Source organism: Eleutherodactylus coqui, chromosome 1 (assembly GCF_035609145.1).
Source record: "Eleutherodactylus coqui strain aEleCoq1 chromosome 1, aEleCoq1.hap1, whole genome shotgun sequence".
Classification (NCBI taxonomy): Eukaryota; Metazoa; Chordata; class Amphibia; order Anura; family Eleutherodactylidae; genus Eleutherodactylus; species Eleutherodactylus coqui.
In genome coordinates, this window is record NC_089837.1 from 95,703,504 (window position 1) to 95,714,315 (window position 10,812).

The 10,812-nt window shown below is 46.4% G+C and overlaps 1 protein-coding gene across 1 annotated transcript; it reads right to left on the reverse strand.

The window, feature by feature from the left end:
• Nucleotides 1-2,568: 2,568 nt before the first annotated feature.
• LOC136623375 (galactose-3-O-sulfotransferase 2-like) lies at nt 2,569-7,302 on the reverse strand. The gene is made up of 2 exons (XM_066598177.1): nt 7,000-7,302; nt 2,569-3,447 (listed from the first exon to the last, which is right to left on the reverse strand). Exons 1-2 carry the CDS (start codon nt 7,177-7,179, stop codon nt 2,569-2,571), a joined length of 1,059 nt encoding a protein of 352 aa, XP_066454274.1. The 5' UTR covers nt 7,180-7,302.
• Between the last annotated feature and the right edge of the window lie 3,510 nt (nt 7,303-10,812).

Here is a 10,812-nt window from a genome sequence, read left to right on the forward strand (position 1 = left end):
CATTTTCACCGAGGGCCGCATCAGGCTTCAAAGGGCCGATTGTAAGGCCACCTGCAGACGGCCGGGTCAAATCCCACTGTGAGAATTCTCGCAGTGGGACCCGACCCGCGCCCCTGCAGGAACCAGCGCGGTACTTACCTGCTCCTGCGGCTCCAGCTCTGTGATGTGCCGGCTGCCGGCGATGCGCAGAGCGGAGCCAGCGGCCGGGGAGTGACATTTCTGTGCGGGGCTCTGTGAGCCCCACACAGAAATAGAGCATGCCGCGGTTTATTTTCTGCACGAGATTTCGTGTGGACAAATCACAGCTGTCTGCATAGGATTGAGTTTTCTAACGCAATCCTATGGCAGCTTTCACAGGAGGAAATTCTGCGGGAAATCCCGCCACGGAATTTCCACCCGTGTGCATGGGCCGCGCAAATACGTGGTGAATGCGCAGGAAACCTATGTATTCACTGCATATTTGCGCACCATTTCAATGGGCCCACGTGCGTTCATTTTTGCAAACGCAAATATACAGGCCTAAGCAATTTTCGATAGCGCAAATACGCAGCATATTTGTGCGACCGAAATACAATTACACCCGTGTGAATGAGACCTAATAGTGACCCTGATAGTGGCCCCAGTAAAAATAATGACCCCCACAGTGGCCCAATTAGTAATATTAACCTCCTCAGTAGTAATACCCCCATAGCAACGTTTACCCCCCCCCTCAGTAATAATAAGCTCCCCTCAGTAATAGTAATAAGCCCCCCCAGCAACAATAAGAAGCCCCCCAGCAACAATAAGAAGCCCCCCCAGCAACAATAAGAAGCCCCCCCAGTAACAATAAGAAGCCCCCAGCAACAATAAGAAGCCCACCCCCAGTAACAATAATAAGCCCCTCCTCCCAGTAATAATAATAATAATAGGCCCCACTCCCAGTAATAAGCCCCCCCTCAGTAATGACCCCCCCAGTAATAATCCCCCTCAGTAATATATAAGCCCCCCCAGTAATGACCCCCCCAGTAATAAGCCCCCTCAGTAACAATACCCCACCCCCAGTAATGACCCCTCCCCAAGTAATAAGCCCTTTCAGTAACAATAATAAGCGCAACCCATATACTTAACTCTTCCCTGCTGTCAGCGCCGCTCCTCCTCTTCTCACGCTGATTCCTAGTAATAAGCCCCCCTCAGTAATGAGCCCCTCCCTCAGCAACAATAAGAAAAGCCCCCCCCCTCAGCAACAATAAGAAAAGCCCCCCCTCAGTGACAATAAGAAAAGCCCCCCCTCAGCAACAATAAGAAAAGCCCCCCCCAGCAACAATAAGAAAAGCCCCCCCCAGTAACAATAATGAGCCCCCCCCCAGCAACAATAATAAGCCCCCCAAGCAACAATAATAGGCCCCCCCAGCAACAATAATAAGCCCCCCCAGCAACAATAATAAGCCCCTCCAGTAACAATAATAAGCCCCCTCAATAATGACCCCCCCAGTAATATGCCCCCTCAGTAACAATAATAAGCCCCCCCAGTAATAAGCCCCCTCAGTAACAATAATACCCTCCCCCAGTAATTACCCCTCCCCAAGTAATAAGCCCTTTCAATAACAATAAGCGCCCCCCAACCCATATACTTACCTCCTCCCTGCTGTCAGCGCCGCTCCTCCTCTTCTCACGCTGATTCCCGGATGCACACTGACATCAGTGTGTAGCCCGGCACGCTTCCTCCCCGAGTCCTCTCCTGCGGAACTGAAGAGCAGGGGACTCGGGGAGGAGGATCCTGGCTGCACACTGACGTCAGTGTGCGCCGGGATCAGCGCTGCCGGCGTGATTACCAGCGGGGAGCTGCGGCACCCCAGCTGGTAATTGCTGCAGTGGTGAGCGGTGTCGGCACGCCGCGGGCCACATAACACAAGGTAGCGGGCCTTGTGTTTGACACATGTGCGTTAGGATGTCATAATTCTCATTCATCACATGGACAAGATTATGTAATGCAATGAGGTTTTTCACATGGACCGTCGGTCCTTGTGAAAAATGTCAGTGTTCATGTCCTCATAGCCCTATAATAGGTCCATGTGTTGTCTGTGGATTAACATGATCAGCACACAGCCTCAAACAACTAGTATGCTGGGGAGTTTAGGCATAGATCTGCTTGGTTTTACAGAGAGGGGGTCCCAAGTGAGGAGCCCTTCTCTATGACAGCCATATGACTTTATAGGGCATTTGGACATGGGTTGTCCTGATGGGACAACCAATTTAGATGGCTCAAAATACAGTACAGAGATATAGCTTATGTGACAATAACTTGTTGATATAGGATCCTTCAAGAAAATATTCTGTATTATGCTTTTTAAAAAAAAAAAAAAAACTAAGCGTTTTTTAGAATCTGAGTATAAAAACAGACAAAACAACAGTCCTCTAAAGGAACACAACAGCTGTGTTATCAGCAGTAGGCCCAGTTCACATTTTGATTGCATACAAAAAAGTCCTACATGCAAAGACTGCATCCAAACACAGAGTGTGACTGAGCTTCAAACGCTGGCTATGAGAACGAAAGAAGTTACTGTCAATAGCACCAGTATGTTCCAAGTTTTATAATGCTTGCGACATATTGCTCCTGGTTGGATCAAGGAGCCCATTTTCTTTATTTGAGATCGCTTCAGATTTTTTTTGTCTGGTAGTCTTATTTGTTTTAATTATTTCTACCTGATTTTGCTTGTTATATAACAGTTTTGAATACTGAAGCTCTGGGGTGACCATCCGGTAACATAACAGCCTCTCAGTCTTATTGAGTCCTGGCTTCAGGTTGTAACCAAGAATTCTAGATAGTCCCGCCTGATATGGTTTCAGAAGGGTGTCATTTACTTTCTTTGGGTCTACTTGACCTTGTAGACAGATTTCAGATTGTGCAATCCTCCTCCTCCGAAGTTCCTGCACCTCACGCTGCATCCTGTCTTGTCCAAACATGTCTACCTTTTCCCAGAAGGACTTGTTGAAGTAAACATATAGCTGCCAGTCAAGCTGGTTCCAAGTTTTGATTTTCTCTTGTGTCATCTCAGAAAGGATTTTTCGACTTGTTGCATTCCTGTTGTTTAGTGGAAAAGACAAAATATCATCAAAACTCCAGCAAAGGGCATCTTTTAAAAGAATTAATGACTCATCGAAGTACTCTGTGATCAGGACCAGGTTGAACATGGTTCCTACAGCATTCTGGGTCAGCTTGAAATGTTTGGGAGTTTCCGGCTCATTTTGGTCTAAGCCAAGATCAAAGGCTATGAGGTTTTTGCCATAATGGCGATTTCCAGTTTTTCGTGTGTAATATTTGTAAGAATTGTTCAAGTATTCCTCTAAACTGCTAGCTTTGGCAAAAACCTCTAAGGACTTGTAATATGAAAACGACGACTCCATGAGAGACACTGGATTCCGCATTATGGTAAAATAAAATGTGTCATTGGGCATTATCTTTTCCACCTGTAAAATAGATTAGTGTTAGTAGAGATTGTGTTGGTATTAATTCACAAGAGATTCTCTAGGACAGGGGTCCCCAACCGGCGGGCCGTTGGGTGTTTAGCGCCGGTCCGCGGCACCGCCGGGAACTTTTACTCTAAACACAAGGCCCGCGGGCCGAATCCGGCCCGCTGCCTTGTGCTATGTGGCCCGCGGCGTGCCGACGCCGCTGACCACCGAAGCGATTACCAGCGAGGGCGCCGCAGCTCCCCGCTGGTAATCGCGCTGATGCCGGCGCACACTGACGTCTGTGCAGCCAGGATTCTCTTCCCCGAGTCCCCTGCTCATTAGTTCCGCAGGAGAGGACTCGGGGAGGAAGCGTTCCGGGCTGACGTCAGGGCAAGCAGACAGAGAGCGACAGCAGGGAGGAGGTAAGTGTATGGGTTGGGGAGCTGCCTATTACGGGGGGGGGGGGGCTACTTATTACAGGGGAAGGGGCTGCCAATTACTGGGAGGGCTGGTTATTACTGGGGGCTACTTATTACAGGGGAAGGGGCTGCCTATTACTGGGGGGGGGGGGGGGGCTGGTTATTACTGGGGGCTACTTATTACAGGGGAAGGGGCTGCCTATTACTGGGGGGCTGGTTATTACTGGGGGGTGGGGGCTACTTATTACAGGCGAAGGGGCTGCCTATTACTGGGGGGGCTACTTACTACTGGGGGACCTGCTTATTACAGGGGGGACCTGCTTATTACTGGGGGGTTGCTTACTGGGGGGGAGGGCTACTTATTACAGGGGAAGGGGCTGCTTATTACTGGGGGGGGCTGGTTATTACTGGGGGGGGGCTACTTATTACAGGGGAAGGGGCTGCCGATTACTGGGGGGGCTGCCTATTACAGGGGGGGGGGCTGCCTATTACTGGGGGGGGGGACCTGCTTATTACTGGAGGGGTTGCTTACTGGGGGGGCTGCTTATTACAGGGGAAGGGGCTGCCTATTACTGGGGGGGGGGGGGTGCCTATTACTGGCTGGGGGGACCTGCTTATTACTGGGGGGAACCTGCTTATTACTGGGGGGGGCTGCTTATTACTGGGGGGGGTGTTCTTATTACAGGGGAATGGGGTTGCTTATTACTGGGGGGGCTGGTTATTACTGGGGGGGACCTGGTTATTACTGGGGGGGGGACCTGCTTATTACTGGGGGGGATTGCTTACTGGGGGGGCTGCTTATTACTGGGGTGGGCTGGGGGCTACTTATTACAGGGGAAGGGGCTGCTTATTACTGGGGAGGCTGCCTATTACTGGGGAGGCTGCCTATTACTGGGGGGGGGGCTGCCGCCTAGTACTTGGGGGGGGCTGCCTATTACTTGGGGGGGGTGGGGCGCTGCCTATTACTGGGGGTGGGGCGCTGCCTATTACTGGGGGGGGGGGACCTGCTTATTACTGGGGGGGGGACCTGCTTATTACTGGGAGGGGACCTGCTTATTACTGGGGGGGGGGGGACCTGCTTATTACAGGGGGAGGGGCTGCTAATTACTGAGAGGTGGGGGCTGTCTATTACTGAGGGATGGGGGCTGTCTATTACTGGGGGGGAGATAAATTATATGCTGCCCTATGTGTGTGCTGGGGGGGGGGAGATTATACACTGCCCTATGTGTGTACTGCCAGGACATTCTAATGTCATAACTAAATAAGAATGCACTAAACTCCAACCCCCTTCATAACCCCGCCCCTATAACAAAACCCCGCCCATGTCCCGCCCAACCCTGCCGGGCCTTGTAAAAATGGTCTTGCTTGAAGCCGGTCCCTGGTGCCAAAAAGGTTGGGAACCACTGCTCTAGGATATACACACATGGGGTAGTATGTTCCCCATGTGAATGTGTCCTAAAACACAAGTTGTTGGGGTTCCTTGTTGACTAGAGCAAGTTGTTGGGGTTCCTTGTTGTACTTGCATTAAGTCCTTTACCTAAATGGAGTTAAAAGACTTCTGCCATTTTATTGTGCCTTTTAGTTATGTGCTTATGTCAGAAACCAAAAGTTCTTTTGAGTTGTTTTTGTTATTGTCTGTGGTGTCAAAGGAGTTGTCCCACCACAGAGAGTTTTTCCCTATCCACATCATAGATGATACCTGGCGGATTGGTGGTGGTTTGACTGAGAATGCAGCCCTGGTGCGTCCTGAAGTAAGAGCAGCGGAAGCAACGCATGCACACCTCCATTCACTTCAGTGGGTCCATTTAAATGTGGATGGGGGATAACGTGCTGTGGTCGGAATACTCCAATTGAATACTCAAACTGGTAATAAAGTATGGGAACAGGTCCCTCATTTTGGATTACAGGGTGCATACGACGACGGTTTTGGTTGGCGTCGGCTTTCGGTTATTTTCTTTTTTATTTATATGTTTTTATTTTATTCTGTAATTTTGTTTTACTTATTTATGTAATTTTATTTTATACTATCATATACGACATCTAGGGGACATTCACATGTTTGTTTTTTTTATTTGACATTTTTCCACTGTAGCTGGAACATCCATAGGAGCCCCAGTTACAGGGGAAAACATACCCTGTAGTGACAAGAGTCACTGACAGAGTTGATCTGGGTCTGCAAGGACTCTGCAGCTCTGCTGTGCCAGAGAATCCTGTCGGTCACGTGACTGCCGGCTCACGTTATGGAAGTTATACTTTCACTTCTTGGTACATAGCGCTCGTTGAGCACTATGTACTAAGAAAAGGGAAAGACAGAAGTGGTTAAAACCACTCCTTCCTTCTCCTTTGGATTCTCAGCTGTGACTAACAGCTGTCAATCCATCCTGCTTCTGCTTGATAGCAGAAGTAGGGGCTTTAATCCTGTGCCATATTTTTACTATTAGCCGGGATTAAAGCCCAGGAACAAGCACCGTAAATTTACAGCGCTTGATCCTTAATAGCTTCATAAATGCCCAAGCACAGGAGAACAAAACAACTTTGTTTTCTAGACTATTATGTCTAATTAGAGAGCAAGAAATCGGAATTGTACAAAATATACTGTGTGATGAGTAAAACTAAATTCTTCACTGATTTACTTTACCCTAGCTTCTAAATTCCAGGTTGCTTTACACATCAGCTTCTGTCTTTGTGCATACAGTACAATGCACATGTGGAACCATATATGAATAATTATCAGTAGTTGTACATGTCTATAGCAAGGGGCGTAGCTAGCGTGGACAGGTGAAGCATGTGCCCTGGGTGCAATTGAGACTGAGTTGGAGGGGGCACCAGCCTAGCAATTTAAGCCCCTACAGTTCACCTAGAACAGAGTTGGTTCTGCATTACAGTTTTGCTCAAACTGAGCTTCTTCTAATTCTAACAGATGTAGCTCCAGTTCTGTCAGTGCTACCTCCAGGCATTTAGTATCATTTTAAAGCCAGAATTCTTGACTTTAGCACTTATAGAATTGGAGCTACAGTTGTTTGAAGTGAAGGCAGGTTGGGGGCGGCAGGCAGATTTTTTGTTTTACCTCGGATTAGGGAAAGCCAAGCTACTTCTCTGCTATAGTCGTTCATTTGTCAGCTTTACCATAGATTGAGAGTGAGCATACCTCGGTGAGTTGGAAGCGCATGTGATGACACATTATATCAAAATGACGCCAATTTTTCATTGCAAAGTCTTGCACAAAGTAAGCCTTGAAATCGTTGGGATAAAAAAACTGTGAGACATTATGAATTGGTAGTGCAAACGTTAAGTTTTGTGATTCACCAAACCGGAAGAGAATATTCATGATGGTACTACTCGCTGTTTTATGGGTTTTCAGGAAGAATATATGTGTGTGAGGGCGGCAGGATTTATCCTCTATTATTTCCACTTTAGAGGGGCTCTCATGATCCTCCAAAAGCTTCTGTATAACACTAACATTCTTCGCATTCTTCCTATACGCAGAGAATGACGGATAAGCATTCGTAGGGCACCTGGAAATAAAAAGCGTATTTTAGCAGCTCCTTCTACGATGGCTATGAAACACTCTGGGTTGTTTGTGAATGTTGGCCAATTTTGAGATATTTGTTTTAATATAGATGTGGAATGGACACAGAACTGAGCCCCGTTGCGTGGAGGGTCTTTCATTCGCACATCAGCAACTTATATTTGTGCAAATATGCTCGTGTGAAGCAGCCCTAAGGTGGGTTTCAAATGGAATGATTCATCGTTCACACGAGCGAATGATGACAGAATTCGCTCGTCCAGCCGGTTTAAGATAAATCGTTCGCTCGCAAATTGTTTAGTCCTTCACTGTATCAGTGAATGAGAAGCACTGAATGATTGGTATTTAAACCGAATGAGCCAATGATGATTTTCATGCTTGCATGAAAAGAACGATGAACGATAAGCGTATCTATGCGTGCGTTTACGCTATGGGCATTATGTTTCTGTGCACGCGTGCCCTGCGTATTTGCACGCTTAGAAAAACATACAAGTATGCTCTCATTGATTTCAAGGTTAACCCATTTCCAATCCACTATCTGACGTCTTAAGACATTATGATTTAAGGCTGTACAGCTCCGATGTTGGAAGACATCCGTCGGGGTTCTCTAACTGTATATTGCCAGCCTCTCTGTTGTCGGAGCCTATCCAACATGTCACCTCATGCAGTACTGGCTTTAGCCAGCATATAGCGCCATTGTATAACGGCAGAAAAAGAGTAAGCCCCCTAGGAAAACCAGGATACAAATTGGATTGGAAAGGGTTAATATGTGCTATTTTCGTGTGCAATATGCAAGAAATAGGACATGCTGCAGGGTTATTTTTTGCGTAACTGAAATGCGCATACAAAGAATGCACATTTTACTGAAGCCATTGAAATCAATGGGGTGCATATTGTGTGCGCAGATTTTGCACGCATAATACGCCATGCAAATACGTTTGTGTGAGTAAACCCTTATAGTAAAGAAGTTACTATTCAGTGTGAGTTCAGATTTTGGAGTGTGGATTTTGTGTGTGTTACAACCACCAGCCAGGGTGGACTTTATATTGACCATTATCAATTGAGGGTGCACACATATTATTGCAGGTCACCATTCATAAAGGGGCTGTTTGATTATACATGCTGATTCCAGTTATAGAAAATTGTTCACATTATTAGTAATTGTGAGTGTACAAGTTCAGGGTTCGTTCATGCGCGCATATTTACGCAGTGTATTCTGCATGCAAATTTTGCATGTGTAATACACAGTGAATGGAACCCATTGGTTTCAATGGGTTCATTCACATGAGTGTGACATGACCTATCTTGTGCGAATGAATGGGCTTGTGTAAATGCGCACAACCTATGTAAAAAAAACTGTATTTGTTGTGCATATACGCATAAAATCAATGTGATGTTATGTGAATTTTTCGGCTTGTGTAAATGCAGTGTATTTTGCACAGAAATATACGAAAGAGCAGGTGAAATACGTAGCTGAAAGCGCATTTCATTTGCACAAACATGCGGCGTATTTATGCGGCCAAAGTGCGCTTACATCTGTGTGAGCCTGGCCTAAGAGGCTGCTGCGACAGACAGGGCCCAGTGTTAGAACAGGAAGAGCACTGGTAGTAAGTGAGGCTACAGAGGGCACATTATTACTTTCTGGAGTCACAGGGTGGGCACTAGTAATATAAGGGTGGTTGTATTAGGGGCAGGGTAGGGAGAGTGTGCAAAGAGGACTCGTGGCTAGAAGTAGTCTTCATGGCGGATTGGAACCACATAAGGAAAACTAAAGCAGATGGCTCCAAACAGTGAAGACTGGATCAATGGAGGTAACTGCACTGTAATTACTATCACTGTACCACTGGTTCTGGTGATTATATGGTGACTGCATTTTTATACCAGAGCTGATCCCCTGTATCTAAGCCTGCTGTGTTATTAAAGTCATCTTACAATGTGTAAAAAATTATATATAATTTTTTGGGGGGGAGGAGGATGGGGGCCCAGACACTTTCTCTGCACTCTCTGTCCGCCCATGGTGTATGTGACTCAGAGGGACCAGTTCATCGTCATGACCCCTGTGACACAGAGACCTCCCATCAGGATAGCATTTATTCTATTGTTTATATGTAAAACAAAATAATAGTCGTGCAATTCTGATATCTTTTAAATGAATAACTGAAATGAAACAAATGTTAAACGGTAAGCTTCCGAGACTACTTACATGGGCTATTGTATCGTAGTGTTTGTGGATCCACTGTGTCGTCCTGCCACGTGGAACAACCCGGCAGGAGAGACAGCTGACACCAAGGTGAAGAATGGGCAAAATGCGGGAACTCAGTACAAGGACGAGGATGGGCCTTACCCTGAGCTCAGATGAACTAGGTGTCCCTGTTCTGAAGATACTCCTGAAGGTGGAGAGATCCAGGCCGCTTTACCTGACCCTAATTCCTAGACCTCCCTACCTACCTGGTGAGGCTGGGAATCCAGGGTCAGGTGCACCAATATGCAGGGGAGGACGTAAGGTGGAAACCGGAGATTTTCCTGTGTAGGGATTACAGATACAGGAAATAGCATACAAACAAAACCCAGCAGCAAAACATACAGGGAACCGGGAAGACACAAAGACACGGCATAAACTAGTAAAGGATACACAGAGAACTGAATACAGACGAGAAGACTGTACCAGCAGCTTGAATGCAGTCCTACAGGAAATGACAACATCAGAGCACCCTGGGAAAGGTCTAAGGGTTTTAAATAGGAGGATGCTTGCAAATCACCTCCAGCAGGATGAAGAAGCCAGATACAGTAACCCTGCAAATACTGAAATAAAGTGAATCAGACTCAGGAGGTAGGACAACGCCCACATCTGCCAGACCTGACAGCTATCTGGGGGTTTAAATTCTTTACCGGCACCTGCATCAGTGGTAAAAGAAAGAGGGGCTGCTTTAATTACTATAATGAGCTGCAAGCCTGCCCCTCACCTATGACATCACTGACACCGGAGGCCTGCCATACCTTGTGACTCCTTGTCAGAACACAGCTGGAAGTGCCTGGTTCGACTCAGCGTTTGACAGTAAGGAATTTAAATCTCCGGATAACCCCTTTAAGTCTTTTTATCAGGTCAGCTTGAAAGCTTGCTGTTTACCATCATCTTTTTTATTTCAGGTAGCCATTAAAAGGTATCAGACGATTTTGTTTCTCTTATTGAGAGCAATCAGACTTTCTTTTTTTTCAACCAGATAACACGTTACTATTTTTTCCTTTTTTTCTAGTCTTTAATAATACATCCTACTAGAACTAAAACCATAAAAGTGCAGGATGACAATTCGCTTATCATAGAGCAAGCTATGAAACTATATGCAAAATGTACATTTGCCACCTACACATAAACCATTAGATTCTGCTTGGGTTTAAACTACTCACGTTATGGGTTTGTGCAGATTCAAAACCACA

What these genes read in the sequence shown, in the direction of transcription:
- LOC136623375 (XM_066598177.1), bottom strand. Translation starts at nt 7,179, where the DNA reads ATGAATATTCTCTTCCGGTTTGGTGAATCACAAAACTTAACGTTTGCA. An exon ending in TGCGCTTCCAACTCACCGAG is followed by an intron (nt 3,448 to 6,999) that starts GTATGCTCACTC and finishes TCTATTTTACAG; the next exon opens with GTGGAAAAGATAATGCCCAA.